We start from the raw sequence: 22,976 nt of genomic DNA, 5'->3' as shown, positions 1-22,976 counted from the left end.
ATCCCCAAATGCCGCTTTCCTTCGCTGTTATCATCAGTTCTACTCTGGGCATGTCTTAAGAGTCCAGAAGCCAGGCTGCAGGTGAGCGGTTGAGGGGGAAGAAAGTGGGAAGGCTGACTGCTCATGGGAATGGAATGGGCTAAGTCTTAATAAAGGGCACATTGTGTTAAGGAGGCACGTGACATTACAGAAGTCTTGAGGTTTATACAATGGCCCTCTTCTCCAGTGTTCAGTGCCAACTATAAGATGCAGCGACTCTACCAAAATCGGTCTTGAAATAGCCAAGACGCCACGGGCACTTCAGTCCTTGCTCTTCACCAGCCTCAGGAGTGCTGCTCTCCAGTGTCCACTGTCTAATTTAAAGAACTGTTGCTGAAATGTTGAAATATATGCCAATACATAAATATGCTGAAATACAGCCTAAATTTGTCATCCATGCACAGAAGAGAACTAGCTTGGGGACTAAATGCTGTTTTCCAAACTTTCTCCAAAAATAACATGCTGCTGCAAGCGTAAACAGGAAAATGTGCCAGTTCAAAGGGTAATTTTGTGCCAAGCAGAGAAGGAGCACAAGCTAGGACTTTGGGACAGAAAGGGTTTTTCTAACAAAACAGTAGTTTTTTTTGGGGTGGGGGGAGCTGAAGTAATTGTATGAATCCCAGCCCTTGTTTTATAATGTTTATATAAGAAAAAGAAAACAGCTTTAAGGCATAGTGAGCAGCTCTCCATCAGAAAAACAGAGCTGAAAACAAATGACCAAAAATACATTTAACAACAAAAAAGGAAATTCTGGAATTTTAGTAAACCATAAACTCAAGAACTCAAACCTTAACATATACATACAACCTTTCACTCCCATGACAATGACATCTTTATGTTAAAGCCGTAGCGAAAGCCAAAATGTTCACTGAACCAAAAATCAAGGACTGAGTTATCTTTTCCAGCTTGTAATGAAAGCAAATATTTTTCATAACCTACAGAGCTTGAGTTTATATTTCACCAGCTCCCACCCAAACGTCATGCTCTCGTCTATTTTTCTTTTTTTGGGCTTTCTTACTCACCCACCCAGAAACAAAATAACTGTGATTTTCAGCAAGCAGGAAGCCAAGTCTCAGGCATGCTTCCCTCGGCGTTAAAGGGACAACACACTTTAGCAGGCACACAGCCCGGGAGCTGCCGCAGAGAATTTATTTATACCCATTTGGAATTTCCTGACCAACTAACAGCCCGCTGGCCACGGGTTTAATTCCAGGACTCTCAGCGGCAGTGAGACAGCAAAAACTACCAACGAAAGAAATCGCCAGCAAGAATCTTAACAATAACAAAAAAGAGGTGAAGACAGATCTCTCCCCTGCCCCTTCTAATTTTTCAAACAAACTATCCTCGTGCTCTTTAGACACATGAAATGCTAACCTAGAAATCCAACTGTAACCTTGTCAATTCCAGGAAGAACTGAGACAGGAGGGCAGCAAATGTTTCCTCATTCTTCCCGCTGACTTACTCCCTCCCGGCAACCCTCCAGCACTGAGAAGGCTCCCTGTTATAACTGAGCTCCAGCGAAGGAAATGATTTAGAATCACGCTGAACCCAGGCTGGGCTGGAGGCGAGAGCTTCCTTTTCTTGGCTATTCTTATTTAATGCAACATGTAATTTGAAGACTAAAGACTCTCCCATTTGTAAACTATAGACTCAAACTTTTTTTTTTTATATTACCTTAAACATTTTATCCAAATTAGATCATGTGACTTTCAAAGACAATGAATTAGTTCCCAAACAAGTGCATTTTGGTTTAGGGTGATAACATCTTTGAGCAACCTTTTGTTTCTGTTTGAAAAAGTTAGTAAGAATGATATGTCTGTCTAATGGTTTAAATTCATTATCTCAAAAAGAAAAAAAAAAAGAGAGAGCGAGAGAGAAAAGGTTCTTTTAGACCTGGTCTTCACGTGCACTAAGTACACTGGGTAAATGCGGCTCTAGTGGAACAAGATTTACTGAACTCCGTCTACAGGGCAAACAAGCAAAGCAAGTTCTAAACAATGAAACAGAGATTAACAAAGATTAGGGATGATTCTAAACCGCCTGCTTTGTAAAATTCAAACCCCGGGACAGCTGCGTGGAGGGACAAGGTTTTACAAGAATCCAATGGATCTGCCCAGTTTAACTGGTTCATCTTAGTGCCCGCTCCACCCCTCGCTCCATTTACCTTCTCATTCCAACCTCCCGGTGCACACCTGGTGGCTGGATGCTTTAAAAGTGATTATCTTTGGAACAGATATTTTTCTGTGTGAAGCTACAAAGATGAAACTTTCTAAGGGGGTGCGGGACTCATTTTGGCTTGTTTTACATCAAATAAAGTGATTCAAAGAGAAATAAACTAAGAACAAAGTTTCAAGCACCAGATACTTTGAAATATTGGGTCTCAATAATTCCAAATTATTGTTTCCAACAATACGTACATTAGATAAGAGATTTGAGTTAGGCCTATTTTTTCCCCCTTTTTTTATACTTAAAAAAACTTATACTGAGATATTTACATACCATGAAACTCACCCGTTTTAAGTGTACAGTTTGATAAGTTCTAGTAAATGTATACAGTTGTGCATCCATCACCACAACCCAGTTTTAGAAAATGCCCATCATCTTTAAAATGCCCTTGGCCTGTTTCATCATTTGCTTTTAACAGAGAAATTTTCTTCTCTGTTACTTTTGAGAAAATTCTGGTATTATTTAGTCACATTATTATATTCCAAACTAAATATTAGTATCAAAAGACTTGTTCTTAAGAATTAAACTGAGGAAAGCATCTGAATGCAGTGTTTCTTAATCCTGCAAAAAAAATTCTGCTAAATTTTTATTTCATAAATATTGTGTTCGGGTAAGAATATAGCTTGTTCTTATAAAACAGTTAAGTATTTTGTATGTGTGCTTCTATGAAGGCGAAGTCTAGCAGAAAAAGTCATCGTATGCAAATAAATATCTAGTCCTTTATCAAGGATGACAAAAGTTGGGATGCGACAATGAAAGACGGGAGCTCTCTCTGCCTGGAAACCATCAGACACAAAGATTCCCACTGTAGGGAGAAAGACACACCTGTTGGCCTTTACTCTCTTAATTTATGTACAAAAGAAGCAGCCAAACGAGATCTGGGAGGATGAAGATGTACTCAGGCTTTTTCCTCTGATAGGTAGGGAGCAGCCAGAAAAGGCGACTCCCAGGGCGAAGGGAAACCGGCTATGAGAAGACTTCTGTGGTACCAGCCGGCTGAGAACGCACCGCCACAGGCTTCCTCCCCTGGATGGGGGCTGCACAACCTGGAGACTGCCGTCAGGCATATCTGAAGCCACAGCTCTTCTGGGTCCTTACTTAACAGGACCACTGCATCAGGGCTTCTTTCCCAGAAGGCCTGACTCCTAGTCTAGAGAGAAAGCCAAAGTTGAATGAGGTACTGAGTGGTTAACAGGGAATTACATTTGGACATCTCAAGATGCGCAGTTCCTGACATACCCTCAATTTACCTTCCTCTTCCTACTGATTTCTTAACACGTTTCCAGGCCCACAGACACAGCACAAAGGCACCTGTGTTATCGGTCTCGCAATGGCCTCCTTGCCCTCATCTTTCCCCAGAGTCCACACTGTGTGCAATTCTTCTGGGCCTCCCTGTTCTGAGTGCTTTGTATGTTCATGAACTCATTTAATCTTCACGCGACCCTACAGGGATGTATGATTCTCGGCATTTGAGAGATGACGCTTATGTCGTCCATACTGCTACTGCTTTCTCGCCTGCTGTGTTAATCCTACATAGTCTTGAAAAGCCACACAAGAGGTACATTCTTTCCTCTAGCTCTCAGAGGCAGAAAGATGGGTAGGGGGAAAGGAGCAGACATTTCTGAAGGGGACGTGGGGGCGGGAGGAGGAAGAGCATGTTGTTTCAATGCTTTGGCCTGTACCGTTCCCTCCCTTTCTGCCAGGCCCCCTCAACCTTCTCAGTCAAAATTCTTCTAGTTTGCGAGGACCAGCTAAAATACTACTTCTGTCTGAAGTTGTCCATTATCCTTCCAGCCACTCCTCCCCTCTAGGCTCTCAGAGGGGCTCGTTTTTCCCTCTGTTCCCATCTGTGCACACATTTCACACCCCTCCAAACTCAGAGGACCTTTGTCCTGTTCATCTCAACCACTGCTGTGCCCCCAGCACTGTAGGTGTCCAGGATCCCTTCAGTCCGTTGAATTCCTTCCAGAGAAGCCAAACTTTGAGGGTTTGTTTCCTTTTAAAGAGCTGTATGAAAATGTCAAGACTCTGAGCCCACACCCTCATTTTACAGCCGAGGCAGGAGTGTGAGGCGCAGGGGTGACGTCCTAACTTCACTTTCCCATTCAAAGTGAAGGTGCCAAGGCTGGAAACTCCCAGAACAGGCACCCTCATGCCACAGGTTCTCAACCCTGAGACACAATCCAACCACCTGGGGCTGTTTCAAAAAATGCAGAGTCACCTCCCCACCCCCAGCCCAATGAATCAGACTCTCCGGGGTGGGGCCAGGGCCGTCAGGACTTTTTGAAGTTCCCCAGACGATTCTGTGTTGCAGCCCGGGATGAGAAAGGCAGCTTTAATCCACATGCAATCTGCAATTCAAAGTGTGTTTTTCCTGTAGGCTTAAAGGAAGCTGAGAGCCAAGTTGGGCGCAGCCCCTTAAGCAATTCAAGTACCCTGAGGGTCCAGATCACAAGTTCCAACAGTAAGTCCAGGCCAGTAACTGAAACAAAGGGTCCAGAGAGCAACTTGTCCCCTCCAGTTGACGGGGGCCCTGGAGAAGACACACCCAGTGATGCCAGATCCTTTGACTTTTCAAGAGAAGCTGAAGAAATCGGTGTTTTTACATAAAACTACCTACTTTAAAAAATCTTGGCAATTAACTCAAATTAAGAAAAAACCTTAGGCTGGTCAAACAGAACTACACTCGCAGGCCTGGGTGTGACACCGAACAAGGACTTCATGGTCTCCATTTGGGATCCAATTTCATTCCTGGGATCCATTTTCCAGCCCTTTCCTTTTCCCATTTCCAGGTAGTCAACTTTTTCTTTCTCATTTTAAATTGCAAGAGTCCTTGTTGGAACAAACTATAAAACATATTCAAAAAATAATTTTAATTCGGCTGCATATTAATTTAATCTCATGTTTAAATTTAGCTATATTACTACTGAGAGATTTCATTAAAAAAATAAAGATAAAGACAACAACCAAAACAGAACCTAGGATCCCTAATGCTATTTCTCTAGCAAGTAAACTTAAGGTGCAAAAACCCTACCCATACGTATTCATCATCTTAAAAAGAGACAGATTGAAAGCAGGATGTTCTGCTGTCATTCTCCTGGAGGGCCCGGATTATTTCTGCTATATTTGAGACTTCCCCCCAACCCCTAAAGAATTCAAATGTCTTATCATGTTTCTTAACCATCCTCTCCTCTCAGGCTTGTGATGGGGTGTGACACGACAAGCTGGAGTGTCTAAGGAAACTACAAGGAGGGCGAAAAGCAGGTGGAGTGCCTTTCCACCTCACCAAGGCTCCTTCTCCACCCACCCCCAGCACAGCCTCGGGAGCTGACAGGACTTGTAGGGGATTACAAGGACAGGTCCAGCCAGGGCTTCCAGCTCTTTCGAGTCCTGTTAGGTGTGTACAGCGTTGGCTGTTGGAAGACGACTCCTCTTTTAGATGCCTGGATTAGAAGGATCTGCTCCTAAAACTTAATGTAAGAGATTCTCTGAGGAGAGGCCATAATCAACATGCGGAGGGTGTGCCCCAGATGAGGTGTGAGATTCTAGCCAGGAGAGTGAAATTAGGAAGAGGACTCTATGGATGTTGGGCCTATCTTAAAAGAATAAAAAAAAAAAAAAAAAAAAAAAATCTCTGTCTTCACTCTCTTACTCAACAAAGTGCATTTTACCAAACACATTTAAGGCTTAAAACTGGAGTCACATTGAATTTCTACATGTTAGGCTTTCTTTACAGTCTGGGTTGCCCCATGATTATTACTTTCATCAAATTTAAACAAGAGACTGTCTCACAATATATTTTCATTCAAGATTTGAAATCAACATTCAAAAAAGTGAAATGACAAAATGAATTTGGGGCATAAAACTAAATCAAGCAATTTAAACTAGATTACCATAGAGACCATAAAGGCTGTAAGTAACAGATAATAAAGACTGTTTCCTTCCTCCCACCTAAAGGGGAGGATAGATCTGTAGAGATCTTCGCAAGAAAACTGTGGGAGAGAAGGAAGGTAGACCAACTGGCCACACTCCCACCTCAGAGGTCACTAACTCAGATTCTCATCTGTGGTTTCAACCAGCCTGCCAAACCAGACTAGGTAATAAGCCTGAGTAGAGCTCCAACCCCTCTCTCTGGTTGGGTTGCTAACAATCAGTGAAAGAGCAAAGGAAGAGGCCATGGGAGCTAGAGGGAACTTTCCAAATGGCCTCTGCCCGTAATCCTCCCTGGACAACCACATTCTACCGGTCACCTCTCCCTGGAACCCAAGGCATTTAACAATTTCATTTTAAGCTCTACCTTAGAACACGTGATGGAGAAAAAGCAGATACTACAACTTCCAGTTAGTCGAGAGGTGAGAGGAGGAAGAAAGCGAGTGAGTGTGTGTGACTGAGTAAAAGCCACCTGTTCATTCAGGAAAAATATCCAGGTGAACAGGCTGAAGAAAACTGCAAAGGGTATAACAATATAAGATTGGCAACTGGCAGGGCTCAGTTCAATCCCACAAATTCTTAAGCAGGTGCTGTGCCTGTGTTGTGCGCTGTATTATATGCCCAGCATCACGCCAGCACAGGTAGGTGTGCTGGGAATATTTGCTGGTTGAGCATGGAGCCTGTTGACTAGACGCTGAGTACTAAGCAAGGTGTGATGGACATACCAAGAGGAAGATGACATGAATCTTGCCTCTTAAGATCTCAAAGCTTACAGATTAGTGGGGCACACAACCATAACTCTTGGTTAAAAGCAAGTGATGGCAACTATTTAATAGGATACAAAGCACTCTAGGAATAAAGAAGAGGAAGAGGTAAATTCCATCGGGAGTATCTGAGAACACTTGTTGGAAGACGTAAGAGAGGAAGCAGGACTTGAAGGATAAGAAGGGCTTAAACTAACAGCTATGGGAAAGACATTTGGGTAAAGAGAATAGTGCTTTGAGCAAAGCCACTAAGAGAGGCACAGGGCAGCTGGGACTGGGGAACAGCAGCTCAGAAGGTGCCGAAGCCCCACCTCTTTCACAGCTCTGTAGACAGAGGTGGTCTCTTGCCACCTGGGGCCATGGTGGGCTGAGAAGGCCCACCACATTTTTTGCAGGCATCAGGACTGAAGAGAACAGAAATACACCACAATTTCTGTTAACATAAGGCCAAAAGCAACAGCTCAGAGTTAAGAGAAGGGAATACAGATTAAAAGCTAAAATGTTTAGAGAGAGAGAGAAAAAATAACAGAAGTATAGAAAGCTCAATGATCCTTAATCTTGCCAGCCATCCTTAACAAAACCAAATCACAAAGTAGTGAGAATAAGGCAAAGACAGACCAAATTTCACAGGATCTCAGGGTTGGTCCACTACACAAAAAAGGAAAACGGCTGCCCTTCTGCCAAATGAAGTTCTGTGCAGTCATTTAAAAGTGAGCTGCTGAATGAATGAACTCACTGCATTGAAGTATTTCGACTGAGTCTTGTACCATTCCTCCTGGTAGTCCCAAAACTACACCACAGGTTAAATTCACACTATTTGGAAAGTCTACTTTTTCATCATCAAAGTGTCCAGAGGACACAACACCAAAGAAAAATGCCCCAGAGGAAAAGCACCCAAACTCTAAGCCTCCTTTACCTTTCTGGAAGACATTCTGTCTCGGGTTTCTTCATTTAAATTCAGTATCCTGAGGTGGTGTAAGTTCCAGCCGCCGTTTTTAGTGCCCCAATAACGGCGAGCACCCCTCCCTAGAGAATGCACAGCTCCTGTATGCGTGTGATGCAGGACAGCGTGGAAGGCAACGCTCAGGGCCTGCTGCGATTCCTCCCTGGACAGGCTGACAGGCCACCAACCACAGCTTACGACGTGATGTGGCCGTTTCCCCTCACATTGCCAACCAGCTGTCCCTGGGGCAGATTTGGAAGCTGGGTAAAGCGTGGCGCTAATGGAAAAATCTGGTGGCACAGGGCTTCAGTGTGTTGCAATTTTTTCCCGTAAGCCGCATTGTCGGAACGGTCTGACATGCAAACCATCCCTTCCTCCCCTACTGGCCTACAGACTTCCAGGTCTCCACCCTGGTGTGCTATAAAGTCAGTATATCACCGGGCTGACTCATGACTCGAAGAGGCGGAGTCCAGCTTAGGGTACAGGCTGCATAGAGCCAGCAGGTACTTCTGCCTCCTCTGCGAGGTCACAGGAAGACAAATCCGTCTTTGTCCTTGCAGTTGGAGGGGGACGTGCCAAACAGGCTGCCTCCAAAAACATTCCCATGGGGCCAGCACGGTGGCATAGTGGTTAGGTTCGTGTGCTCTGATATTGTGGCCTGGGGTTCGCCGGTTCAGATCCCAGGCGTGGACCTGGCACCGCTCGTCAGGCCACACTGTGGCAGCATCCCATGTACAAAATAGAGGAAGACTGGCACAGATGTTAGCTCAGCGACAATCTTCCTCAAACAAAAAGAGGAAAGATTGGCAACAGATGTTAGCTCAGGGCCAATCTTCCTCATATAACACACAAAAAAAACCAAAAACCAACCAAACAAACAAAAATTTCCAGGGTGCATCCTTGGTTTGAGTAAAGCATCCCAGCCACTCAATCTGAAATACTGGGGAAAAGGAAATAAACCAGCCACACGTTAGTAGGTATATGGACTTAGATGACGGCAATACTGAAAGCAGAGGAAAAGTGAACTTTTTTTGGTTTTAGTAGGAAGAAAGTAAGACTTAATTTAACATGACTAAGCTTTTAAAGATATTAAGCAGTTGGGCTGATGAATTATTAGAAACATCACATTTCTTTCCCTCTTTTATATTTCTAGTCTGGGCATAGTCTCCCCTTTTCTTCTAGGAACCTCTTAAATGTGCCAGCTGTACAGAAACACTTAAAATGCCTTGGCCTACTGGACAGTTGATGCAAGAGAACAGGACATCCAGAAAAGTGGGCAGGGATGGGAAGCTTTGGCAGGACAAGATGAATCAATGTTTTCACGAAATTATTTGCAAAGCTGATGGGATTTATCAACTAAACCAAATATTGTGAGGCTAAATTCAGAAATCCCCACGACTCTCTCTTGATTTTCCTAACAGAGATCATATCCAAAATACAAAAGATTCCTCGGAGAGAAAGTTTTTCCAATTAAATAAAATCACCAGGGGCTGGCCTGGTGGTACAGCGGTTAAGTTTGCGTGTTCCACTTTGGTGGCCAGGGGTTCGCTGGTTTGGATCCTGGGTGTGGACCTATGCACTGCTTGTTGAGCCATGCTGTGGCAGGCGTCCCACATGGAAAGCAGAGGAAGATGGGCACAGATGTTAGCTCAGGGCCAGTCTTCCTCAGCAAAAAGAGGAGTATTGGCAGCAGATGTTAGCTCAGGGCTAATCTTCCACAAAAAAAAAAAAAAAAGAAAAGAAAGAAAGAAAATTACGAAAAAGGACCTAAAATAGACCTAGAACTATGACTATTAATAGCAAACTGCTTCCATAACCTACGACTCTAGTACCACCTCTTTTAAAGAAAGGTTCATATGGTGACATCATAACCATGTCCACAGCCTCCAATCCAGCTGGTAGAAATGTCACGGATCACTCAAATCTAGCTTGTCACACAAGATGGAGTAAGGACACAAAGATTAACTTTCAGGATAAGAACAAATCCCACGAATCCAACAATTGGTCCCTGTGCCCAGTTCTTCCTCACACCTACAGTTCTGCTTTTCTATCTGTTGGTTAGAAAGGCCTTCTGAATATTACAGAATATTATTTATTCTGAATTGTCAGCCATGGCTTGCTCTAAGAACTGCTAGGATTAGAAATCTGGTCACTGTTAAAAAAAAATCTTCAAAATAGCTGCATACTTATTTTTAAGCTGTGAGATCACTTGTCCATATAGAACTACCAGCTGAGATCACTAATGCTATATATACAAATGGGCTGCATATTTAAAAACTTCTCGTTTTCCGCCTTCATAATGAACTGCAACCCAAAAGCAGAAACAGGCTTAGCCTCTAAAACATGAGCATACTTTTCCTAAAGCATATGGAAATGAGTAAATCAATCAGCTTACTGAGTTACAGCTTATTCCAAAAATATCCAGCAGAGAAGCCAAGAGAGGAAAAAGAGCATCATCAAATTTTATTTTGACTGTGAATTTCTAAAACTGTTTGAATGGATCTTATCAAATCTGATTTCCTGGCTGGGTCTTCTTTGAGGTTTTTATTAGCGAAGTCTAGTCAATGCAATTTTTAAATATGTTGCCAGAAAAGAGCAAGAAATGACTACCTTGAATTTGCGAGCTATGCTAATATTTTTCATGCCAGATCAAATCCAATCGCCTTTTATAGAAAAGGACCCCAAAATTGAAACTGTGAGCTTTCGTCACTTATTTTCAAAGCTCATACAAACCTTTCTCAGAAACTGCACAAAGAAGATGAACTGGAATTATCCAGGACACAGGAAGAAGGCAAACCGTGGAAAAGGAAGGTAGCCAACTATACTTTTGAGGGGCTTAGCGAGGCCACCCTAGTCCTTCAAGGAGGGGAAGTGCATAACCAGAAACAAATGCAAATACTCACGATGGGACGTCTGCGGGTGAGCAGGCACAGAATACTCAAATCCTGTAGGAAGGGCTGGTTTAATCCTTCACCTCGCTATGCAGTCTCAGAATGACAGCAACAGCTCAAGTCCTTAACATAGCGAATCTCCCCGTTGGATTTTTATTTCGTGTTTTTTCTTTCTTGTTGGCACCCAAAGAACACCTGGGTAGAAATCTCTAATCGAAGGGTGTCTTTGCCCAGCACCCGGGACTAGCAGGAGCCTGGATTCTATCCTTTCCACACCCAAGGGGGCTGGTCCTCGCTGGAAGATAAGTCATCCTTCCTCAGCTTAGCTGGAGAGCTAATCGCCTGTCTGAAATCTGATGCTTAACCCATTATGACTCGCTCTAGGTTTGGAGCAAGAAAGCTTATACAGTGAAGCTGGCTACAGGTGAAAACTGAAGCCTTGAGAGTTTGTAAAACAGACAAGCCCTGACAAGGGAGGGCCTCTTCAGAACTTCTCTGGGGGCTGGACGAATTCTGGGGCTCTGATTAACTGGCCAGGCAAGATTCTGAAAGCCAAGGTCTCCTATTTGCAGATGGTCTCAACATATTAACTGTTATGAAATTCAAATGTAACTACTTCTTCCTTAAAAAAAAAACAACTATCTTCTCAAACACTATCACTACAAAAAAATACATTATTTCACTTATAAACTTCAGTGTGAAATTAACCTGCAATAAACTCACAACAGTTTCATTTAAAGTTGAAATGCATAACCGAATTAAATCCAATTATTACACAGATCAAATAACAGGATGAAACTGCATGATGTACTAAATACATATGAGGAATTAGAATATGTTTGTTAATTTGACTCTACGAAATAACTCAGACTAAGAAAAACGTCACTTATCAACATAACTCCTATCAGGGAGGACATTTTATTCATAACCATTCTACTTTTGGGTTTTATGTAGTTTTCTGAAAAGCAAACTTTCCCCTTGCTCTGTCTGATCAAAATTTCACAGATGCCACACTTCTGATTTTTAATGTCAACATGATGCCTTGAACAAAGGAAAAAGACTGTCCATATTCAACTTCTGGCTTAGCCATTAACTAAGTGTAAGAGCTGGGCGAGTGTTTTGTCATCTGAAAGCAGGGACGGGAGGCTGCACAGGTGAAATCAATAAGACTCCCTCTGGCTCTTACCTAGGTTTTTATATTGGGCAACTTTGTTTCACCCTCTCAGCTCTTCTGAACACACCGCTTACAAGAGAAAGCAAAGCACAAACAGGAACACACATTTGATCCTTTTGCAAACTGAATCAGGAGACCCTGGAAGGTCATGGAGGGTACCCACGAATTAAGGCAGCCCCAGCTTCTAATCAACTCACCCTCTGCCTTTGGAGTAATACTACTGCAGATGACAGAGCCAAGACTCACCACCACGAACACACCACCTCTCTCTTTACCGATGCTCTCAGAAAACACCAGGTTGGTTCCAGCCAGAGCAGTCAGTGCAAGCTGGTCTTGTACTTGACAAACAGCACTCAATGCCTGCTGTCAGGTTCACCGCAGTGGGCTCAGAGTTCTGTTTGAGAAATGCTCGTGCCCAGAAAAAATATTTACACAACCGAGAGTGGGCTATGCTATGCTGCAGCGTTCTCCCTGCTCCACCATGAGTCTGTGGCAATGTCTGACTGACTTGGTCTTATCAGTGGCCTTTGTACCTCATTGAAGATTGGCATGGAGACGAAACCTGGAGCCAAATAACTGACCAGGGTAACAAGATTTTATGAAATTTATTATATTAATTTAAAATGTCAACAAATTTTTAGTGCAGTTTGATAAGTACCTTAAGTAAGTAAATATGTATTGGTCTGGAAATATATATATATTTAGGCTGTGAAAGAGAAATAGCAAGATGGGGAAAAACTATAATAAACTAGCAAAGGTAAGTACTGGCAAAAATAAAGATGGTGATGGCAGACATAAAAAGTCACTCCATCTATTTATGTCATTTAACTTTTAGAGGCAGGACAGTAATACAATTCTTGCCCAATGTCATAGCATCCAACAGCACCTGGCACAATGGCACCTGAACAGGTGTTTATTGGATCAGGAGCTCATGACAGAGACAGCAGAACAAGAAGGACAGTGATTTCCCCTGACATCTGACCAGCACTTTATGTCTTAAAAAGTGTTTTTAGGGGCTGGCCCCATGGCATAGTTGTTAAGTTTGGTGAGCTCCACTTTGGCAGGTGCAGACCTACACAACTCATCAGCCATGCTGTGGAGGCAACCCACATATAAAGTGGAGGAAGACTGGCACAGATGTTAGCTCAGGGCTAATCTTCCTCAAGCAAAAAAAAAAAAAGTGTTTTTATGGCTATTGTTTTATTTTTTTCTTGCAACAATCCTGTGAAGAAGGTAGGACAGGTATTATTATCTTCATCTGACAAATAAGCTACTTGTTATTTGGCTTCTAAAGAGATTCTAAGCTCTAATTAAAGTTTCACAATGTTAATTAGTGTTTAGAGAGGTATCAATCAGTGCATCCAGTTTACAACATGATTCAGAAACTTCGGACCAAGCAGACCAACCCCATCCCTAAACTCAGCAGAAATACAGCAATTTTCCTAACCAACCACCCCCCATTTACTTCCTAGTTAGCTAGGAGAGAAGAGAACAGTCATGAGCAATTTATGATGCCCAGACCTCATTACAGTAACACATGACACTAGGGTACTCCTAGTAACAACGTAATAGAATGTTTTAAATTAATGAAAATAAAACTGGACCAGTCAACAGAAGTAGGATGGAGGATCTGGTGAAAAAGAGAGAGCACGATGATGAGTGATTGATATTGACAGGGTGGGCGGTAAGGAGGAAGATGCAGTCCAGAATGGGTACACAAGGAAGGTCACCAGGTTTAGCAAATAAAAACAGAGGCCATCGAGATAAATTTGAATTTCAGATAAACAACACTTTTTTAGTATAACCATGTCCTTTATTTTATGTGGACGCTGTCCATAAGAGACCTCAACTTCCATTAGAATGGATGGTCCTTGAAGGTAGGGATTTGACTGTTGTATTTACTGCTGTATCCCCAGTGCCTAGAACAATGCCTGGCACACAGTAGGTGCTCCATAATACTTGCCATGCAAATAAAAATATACTAGTAAAGTTTATTTCTTAAGCTAGGTGCTATGGGGGCTTGTTATATAACCATTACAAATTTCCTATGTTTGAAATGTATTGTAATAAATCTTTTCAAATTACAGCATTAATGAACTGCTCTTATTTTAAAATCAGCACCTTTTACCCAATCTAACTGAAGGACTCAGTGGGGAAGTCAGAGGATAAAAGGATTCGTGAATAGTCCCTTACGCAGCTTAAGCTCTAAACAGGGATGTGATCACGGACCATCAGTCCTCAAGTGGGTTTTGCAGCCAAGGGCGCGGTCTGGCTGGACGGTGCTGCGCTGCTCTCAGCAGCTGCTCCGTTGTTGGTGCTTTATTCCGCCCTGCCTCTGCCTTCACCTGCGATTTCCCTTCATGTTCTATGGAGCCCAAAGCAGTGACTTTTCAGGGGGAGGGGTGGGTGGGACCTCTTTGGGGCATAACACATGTAGGGAAAGCACAGTTTAAAAAACATATTTAATTTTATACTTTATCTTTGCAAAATGAAAAAAATACATTAATTTAATCCACATTTAAAACGTCTACTACACTACTCAGTCTATCTTTTTCTCATGGGAAAGCTCAGGAACCAGCTCTCATTAGCTGCCATAAAGCCCTCTTTATCCCATTTTAATCTGGGGCCTATGAATGTTCTTAGGTAATTACGTTTCAAAATAGTATATTTATAACCAGCATACACTTTTGCATTGAGTTTGGCTTTTCTTTTTTAAACAATGAGCAGGTATTTCTTTTGTAATATAAAATGCAAAAAAGAAATGGTAAAGTAATGTTGATAAGCATAATCTCAACTATTTGAAATAGACAAAATTTAAAGACTATATAGAAAATGAGTAAAACATTTATTCCTGGGTGGTGGTATTACCAGTGATTCTTGCTTTGTTTTTTTAGACAACACTAAACTTCTATATTTAAAATTTTTCTACAATGAGCATCATATACATATGTATTATATGTGCACGTATATGCATATAATATATATACACACACATATATATAAAGTAATTGTGTATGACTGAGCCTCTAATCAGATTTGCTTACAGGCTTACAGAGGTCATGGTGACTGGAATAAACAAAACCTTTTCTTGCCTGGTCCAGACACCTGTCTGCAGAAACAACTGATACCCTAACACCTCAGAAGTCACAAATCAGAGAGCTTTCCTCTGCTTTCAGACTCAGTGCCCAGACCTGTTAGGTAGGACACCAGTTGAGAAGGAAAGGTTATAACTGGATCATCAGACTTAGGAACAAAGAGAAAAGGGACACTACAGGACAAGGCAAGTTGGAAGATGAATTTGGGGCAAATGGGCTATCTAGACTCTTAAAGATAGGATTTTGCCAGAGAGGCCAGAGGGTCGAGGTCCTGAGGCACCAACATCCCCATGACCCGCTTCCTGTGAGTGTGTGAATGGAAGTGAAGGCAGGAAAGGGAAGGGAGATCACAGCATCACAGGGGACTGAAACCCAGTCACAACACTCCAGAAATTTCACAATGATTCAGTCTCCTTCCTTATCAAATATTTTATGAGAGAAACAAGTAATAACTCTGGCTTTTCTTACTTCACTCAGGTAAATTGCTGAGCTTCTCTATGTCATCACGTAGGGATGACAGTGGTGGTGGTGATGGCAATAGCATAATCTCATAGGATTACTGTGAGGATCAAGGGTGATAATGCAGGCAAGGCATCTTAGGCACCATGGTACATGGTAAGTGTTCATTAAATGTTAGCTATTGTCATTCATATTTATTATTGACAGCAATCCTGAGTAGAATCTATCAAAGTCCCAAGAAGTTGGGCAGTGGAAAGGACAAGCAAAAGAATGGATGGAGAAAGATCAGTTATCCCAGAACAAACAACTGAGTTTATTTGGGTTTGGTTTTAGGAAAGCCACAGCATTCCTGCCAGAGGAAATACTTGCGGCTGGGATTATGGGAACTCAACGTCACATACATGGGCTGGGGACTCCCACTTCAGAGGTCTCCTTCTCCTGCTGTCATCTTTACAGCTTACACAGCACTTGTAAGTATGTTTCTGGTGCTCTCGTTGGCTCTAAGCCTGCAGGTGGATACACTTATTGATGTTTTACACATGGACAAACAGTCCTGCCCCAGATTGCATGGTCAGTGCTGGAGATGGATTCTAATTCAGGTCTCCTGACTCCAATTCCACACTCTCTCCATTATCCAGTGCTCAGAGCCCACAGAGTGAGGACTTTGGACTTAGGCCTTCATGAGAATTCCCACATACACAATGACTGCTCTCACACATTCTGCTATTTGGCAGATAATGCAAAAGAGGAATGAACTTTCGACAGGTTGTCATATGCCATCTCTTAGGAGGCTTTTCTCTGTGTTTGTTCTACAGATTTCTCCCAAATCTTATATAAGCAATATTGGAATAGATCTGAAAACTATACAGGTCTCTGATATAACCAAAGTAAGAATCAAAATAGAAGTCTTTATGATTCGTAATATGCTTATTGCATACTTCTCTCTGGGACAGTCACTTTAGAGGACGTACCGTTCTCTTCCCCCCTTTCTCTTTGTTTAGGAACATCAAACAAACGCTGCTTGGGATGGGATACTAGGAATTGGTTTTAAGCATTCAAGCTCAGTTCCTCTCTCAGCGTTCAATCTCTCATAAGGAAGTGCAAGAGGAGTACACATTACCCTTGCATCAGCATTCAGGGTTTCATGTTTATCCTTCAACACTTCAATAGAATTGACTTAGGCAATAATTTGCCTAACTGATTTCTGTACAAAAAGACTAAAGATAAAAGCAAATTCTCTAAGAGATTAAAAAAACAAAACCAAACACAACTTCAATGGATAGAAAATTGCTTTGAAATCTTAGTTATCTAGACAACTTGCTATTACCGACCCGTTATTAAAGGAGAAATTAGATATTAGTTTGAGCAAAGACACACTCATACACACACACTCCAGAGCACAGTTACCTGAGGCACAGCCGTTAGCCTTCGCGGTGTGAGCCATGCTGGCTTGAATCCAATGACAGATCCAGAAAGGAGTGAGGAGTCATGCAAATTTTATGCATCAAGTTCCCAAACGGATTCAACCTGAAACAATCAAGAGAGCCTCATAAAAATGGATCATTTAAAAATATGTACAAAACTAAATCTCAGATTTCTGTTTACAAAGATGACTGATAATGGAGAGAGCAAATCAGAATGCGGGAGATAGCCTGTGGATCAAGGTGGTGGCTGCACTAGACCTGGCCATCAGTGTTGGGAGTTATACCAGAGACGCCCAGCGGGCAGGCACTGACAGCAGGTCTCCAGACACATTCCTCACGGGAGACAAAATTGGTTCTCCAGAAACGTGACTTATTTAGGAAGGTGGCCTTCAAATACAAGCCACTTCGTTCTGTAGCACTTCACAAACTATTTTTGGTTTTTAAACTTCTCCTCCTTTCCAAATGCTGGTTCAACAGTTTCATTTACTCAATTGCAATTTCAAAGCACTTGTTGCAACAAATGTTCACATTTTTTACAAGATTAACTTCACGCAAATTCTTTTGAGATAGCTAAAATCTTTCACCTACCCTGTCTTCTAAAACATAAATCAGATCCAGTCAGTCCCCTAGTTAAAAAAAATCTTCAATAGCTTCCACTGTTCTGTTATGTAAACTTCAAACGGGACATCACTCTGAAACATTAGGGTTCATGTTGGGCAATGCATTTCTTATTTTATATTGACTGTCTATTTAAAAGTTAACTGAGATTACTATAACACGACTTACGTAACAATCACAAAATTTGTAACAAACAAACAAAAAGAAGAAAAAGAACACTGCTCCAACCTTTGCTTTTCCAAAAATGCCTTCTGAAAAACGCCAGCAAAGAAGGCAAACAATAGCACAGATAGAAATATTCCATTTCCACTGTGCCCAAATTCCAATTCTCGACCCACAAAATCAGAAAAATTGAGCTTAATGGATTCCAAGTGTAGAATTAAAGTGTCAATTCAGAAAACCACATGATCTCCCAAGCACAGGAGAAGGCTAAAATAATCATCTATCTATATATACTGGATCCGAATGCAGTCATTGAAATCATTTACGAGCTTTTAATAATACATAAAAATACTCAAAGTACATTGATAAAAAACTGTGTTCTAGCATAAACCTAATTTTATTAAAAATATGTATTTACACATTTATTTAAAAGAATTAAAAGTAAATACACCAAAATATTCCTTGTGGCTGTCCTTGAGTGATGCAATTATGGATGATTTTTAGCTCCTTTATTATTTTTAAAATAATTATTAAAAAAGAAACATTAGCTACTTCTTGTCAATTTTGGTTTTATTTGCTTTAAAATGCACTGAAGAAAGAAGAGAGTATTAAAAGAAATGCTACGCAAAAGGAAACTATGGGGCCAGTCGTGGGGATTATAAGAGGTCAGAAATATAAGTAAATAAAAAGAAGAAAGCGGAAGTGGCTGATGGCTTTGATCACATTGGGTGGAAATTTCTTGCTGCTTAGCTAGTGAAATTTTCCTGACTGTCTGAATGGGTTTGCACTACAGTTCAAAGCTAGCTACCGTGGAAGCAACTCGGTGCAAATGCTAAATTCCTGGTGGTTTTTTTCACAGGCCTGCTTTGACAGGCATGCTCCCCTGCTCGGTTTTTCCAGCTCTGTGACTACCGCTCAGCTCACCCACAGAGACCTGATTCTCAGCCTCCCTGCTGGTCCCCAGTTTCTGTCTGGCAGCATACGCGGAGGACCGGTGGCTCTAATCTCTTTGACTATGTGACAATCATCTGACATTCTGTTGGCAACAGGCACTGGTTCAGGTCCATGGCATTGAACTTGGAGAGTGATGAACCCTGTGCACAGTCAGAGCTGGTGAATCAAAAGGCAGGCTTTTGGGATAGAGTGAGCGTTATCTTTAAGAATAGGAACGACTATCCACGTCTGACAAATGTAGCTTTGTGACGACAACAACAGAAAAGGTAGGGACTGGGGGGGACGAAGAAGGAGGAGTGGCGTGGGGAGGTGAGGGGACAAAGGCAAGAAGCCCAGCTTCTGGGATTCAACTAATTATACTTTTAAAAGCCAACAACAAAATCTAAGCAAAACCCTTGCTTGCTGGCCCCTTTCTAGCCCTATGTGTTTGCACTCTTGCTTTATAATGGCTTGTAAATACCACCATTTAAAGGCAAGAAGAAACAAGCTGCGTGTGTTATGGGAGAATGAAGTATGCATCAAGGTATCTGGATGGAGATGTGCCCAGAATCCTCCCAGCCAAGCTTCAGCAACTCTCGTCCAAGGTCTTCTCCTGTTATTGAACTTCTTTCACCTGGCAGAAGATCTTTATCTCGGATCCAAATTGGTCTCTCCCACCCTCCCCCAAACTGAACAATAAAATCAAAATGAGGAAGAAGCCCGAAATTAGGAACAACAAGCACATCACCGGTAAAATAACAAGATATGCCTGTCCCTGGGTGTGGAGCTGGCAGTGTCTGTGCAAACACAACAGTTGTATATTGAGTATCGATTTTTCCCAGTTATTGTTCTGCATGACAGGTGGCCTCAAATTGTGAGGACTCAGTCTTCTTAACGATATGCGGATTCTTATGTCAGTACATTGGATAAACCAGAAAAGGTTTGGCCGTGATCCATTCTCTGTTACAGATCAATAAACCGCTTCTTCTCTCCCTCCGGGAAGACTGCAAACTCGTAAATCTTAAGTGGTACAATGGTGGCTCAGTTCTGTTCGCTAAGAAAAAGCACTTCTTTGAAAGGATTTAGGAAAATACCTCAATAGGGAAGGTAAAGAATTTGTCTCCTCTATTTCAAGGGACTGATCTGCATTGAAGAGAATAATGTGGACACTGCATGAATTAATCCCATAAATACTTTACATTAGCTTAATATGAAACAAATATGAAAAACAGCTCACTAGATCTTTTCTAAGAATACTTCAGTGCAAACAGACAAATGAAATTGAGATCTGACATATACTCGAGGCTAGCACTGCCTACCACCCCAACAAATGCCACGGCCCTGGTTAGGACCAAGATGCTGAGGCTGATGACAACACTGACAACAGCTAGTATTTATTGAGCTGTTACTACTATTAGCTACTGAAACCTAAAACGTCATCTACTCTATGGTGCACCATTATGTCAAGGACTACTGATTTAAAAAAAAAGGATGTTGCTAATTAAATGGTGACAAAATGCTTTTTAAAAATTCCATTAATTGTAAGACACATCCTCATTTCAGAAGCATCAAAATGTGAAAAATGTGTTTCTTAGAATTAGGTAAATTATGCTACATTCAAGGCACTTTTTAAAGCACTTAACAGTTATTACCTTATTTAAACCTGACAACAATGCTATGTAGTAGTAAAATACTCTCTCCCCATTTTACAGATAGGAAACTGAGGCACAGAGGGGTTTAGAATTTGCTGAGGTCACACAGCTAGTAAGTGACAGAGCTGCATTTAGAGCTAAATGACTCAGCTCCCGAGAGCAATTCGGCTCATGCACCAGGCCCTGTTTGTTATGCGGTTTAGAGTGAGGGCGATGCCGCTTTAACAGGTAAGAACCTACAGGCACAAATGAGTGGGTTCCTTTCAAGGTAGTCGAGGGAAGGATGTCTATGCTCATTACAAGGATGCTTTGCTCAAATCCCTTTTAGAGAGAAAGTTACGTTTCAGAATTTTATGTAATATTGTTTTTAAAGCAGTTGTATTTCCAACTTTACTCCTTGAGATCACGTGTTTAAGGGCTTGAGGCGGTACTTACACGACACACAGGAAATGTCTCAGTGCTTAACCAGCGCACTCTCTTCCCGACTCCACGTGATACTAGCTTGATTATCAACCTTCTTCCATAGACTTTGCTTTGAATGTCATTTGACTCTTTCAAAAAATTAAGTACTTTAATTCTCCACCATGAGGATAGGTGGGAAGCTCTCAAAGGAAGCATAGGAGTTTCAAAAACAGATAGAATTAGGGCACTATAATCGGAATAAGAACTTGCTGCTCAAAATGACAATTATGAAAGGGGAAACAACCATTTTGATGTGAAAGTTCTAGAGTCTCTTCTCTAACATGTCACTTTTTCTTCACTTTATAACATTAAGGAAGCAATATAAATAACTTAAAATCTGGAAAAGACAAAACACGCAAAAAATAATCATTTACTATCTCACGATCCTAAGGTAGCCATTGTTACCACCTGAGGCTATTTCAACATATGATTTGACTATATGTATATTTAAATTACCTTAACATGTTTTAAAGATCTACAACATCCTAGAGTTTGTACCAACCACTATTTTGTTTCTGTTTTGGAGACATAAGATCAACTAAAGCCCTGTGCCATTCCCAGAACTTCACACACGAGTGCTGGACGCAGACAGAGATGCAATGAAAGGAGAAGGCGCTAGAACAGCAGTGTATACACAGTTCAATTCCAATCCACAGTAAGGTGGTCCTACTTTCTCCTTAAAGGGTGGGAGGGTGGGAGTGGCCAAAAGCTGTATTCATAAGAGAACACTTGGCCTAAATCTTGAAGGATGAATGAATGTTTTTCGGGGTGAGAAAGATGGAAAGGCATTCTAGGCAGAAGGAACAGGACACGCAAAGGCAGGAGACGAGAAAGTGCATGGCAAGAAGCTGCTGTGGCTAGAGCAGTCTGCTTATATGACGGCTTAGTCACAAATGAAGTGGACGGGCTGAGAGGAAGGTGACATAAGGAGACTAGGTGCTAAGGAGAAATCTCAAGGAAGCAGAGTCTACACAACTAAACTGAAAATCACACATACACAGACACAGAAACATCTTTACCCTAATAAAAAATGCAGACCTCACTTATTTCTTTAAATAAGTCAGTCTTTCAGTCATCCAAAAACCTAATTTATTATACACCATTTATGATTGCCCACACATTTCTGTCAAGAATTTAATTTAAAAGCAAGTTAATTATAAGTATGTTTGAGTGCAAACTCTGGCCACGGTTCATCAGATTATCTTCTGGTGATGTCTAATATTGGCTTCTACCACAGGAAGTGCGGAGGTAATGTTAACCAGCTCGCGGTTATTTTGCAACCAAATTATGTAATTATGACCGAACTCCATCTGGCCTCCTCACATACATACGGCAGATAATTTTCTTGTCATGGGTGGGGTATAGATGGAGGGAAATCTCAATTATCAATCAAGATCTAAATTAGAATATTGCCTGGATACTGGTTTTCATTTATAATGTAGAAAAAAAAGTTGGGTTTTGCCCATTAGAGAAATTTTATGCTATGTTTGTTCACAGCTATATTTGCAACCTTATTCCTTGGGGTAACATATTTAAGAGGCTGGAGTAAGTACGTATATCATATGCAGACAATGAAGAGAGAAACTGGAAGAATCAAAAGCAAATTCATTCACTCATTCATTCATTCAACAAGTGAGTGCCTCGGCTATGCCAAGCACTGTTTCTGGCACTGAGGATACAGAAATGAACAAAGCAGACACTCCCCTCCCCATCCCCCAAAATAATCTAACTGGAGATCCGTGCTTTGGGCCCCCAAATAATTTAGGTTCACAGTATGCTTAACAGATCGGCTGTAGTAAAAGCCAAGTCCTTATTTATCTTTTCTGCCTTATTTGAAAAGAGTTCTCATGTTAAGAGCTGCCTCTTTGTGCACCAAAGTGGGCATGGAGGCATCCAGCCCCTCCCAGAGACCCTCCCGGCCCATCCACACCCACTCTACACCATGATAGTACGTCAGAATCTTTCCAAAAGTGTGCACAAGGGCAATGTTGCCACCAAACACGTTAAAACCATCTCAGAGCCTGCAAATGCTTTCGGAGCCCTGCACTGGTTCTGTTCCAGCTGAGCGGCCGGGACCCACGTCGCTTCCTGAACACTTTTAAAGAAAAGTGATGCTGCCAAATCTTTCCAGGAAATGTTGTGTGATGAGAGTTTTATCAGATTATAACAACCCATGCTGAAAATGAGCTGCTCCTCTGTGAAAA

General features: G+C 41.7%; 1 protein-coding gene across 19 annotated transcripts in view; it reads right to left on the bottom strand.

Moving 5' to 3' along the window:
* The window catches only part of KANK1 (KN motif and ankyrin repeat domains 1), a 199,107-nt gene that overhangs the window by 42,551 nt on the left and 133,580 nt on the right, over window positions 1–22,976 (bottom strand). For 10 of the 19 annotated variants that reach the window (XM_023627263.2, XM_023627261.2, XM_023627264.2 and 7 more), the window contains one exon: window positions 16,929–17,048. In XM_023627263.2, coding sequence (XP_023483031.1) covers window positions 16,929–16,965 — 37 coding nt within the window. In that variant the 5' untranslated portion in view covers window positions 16,966–17,048. Of the gene's footprint in view, window positions 1–1,061; window positions 1,204–7,875; window positions 9,615–10,805; window positions 11,329–12,164; window positions 12,473–16,928; window positions 17,049–22,976 lie in introns of those variants that run through there. The other 9 variants (XM_070248457.1, XM_005604976.4, XM_070248462.1 and 6 more) reach the window with 9 other exon arrangements.

This window comes from Equus caballus, chromosome 23 (assembly GCF_041296265.1).
Source record: "Equus caballus isolate H_3958 breed thoroughbred chromosome 23, TB-T2T, whole genome shotgun sequence".
NCBI lineage: Eukaryota > Metazoa > Chordata > Mammalia > Perissodactyla > Equidae > Equus > Equus caballus.
Note: the sequence above shows the minus strand (reverse complement) of the source record. Positions and strands in the feature narration are given on the sequence as shown.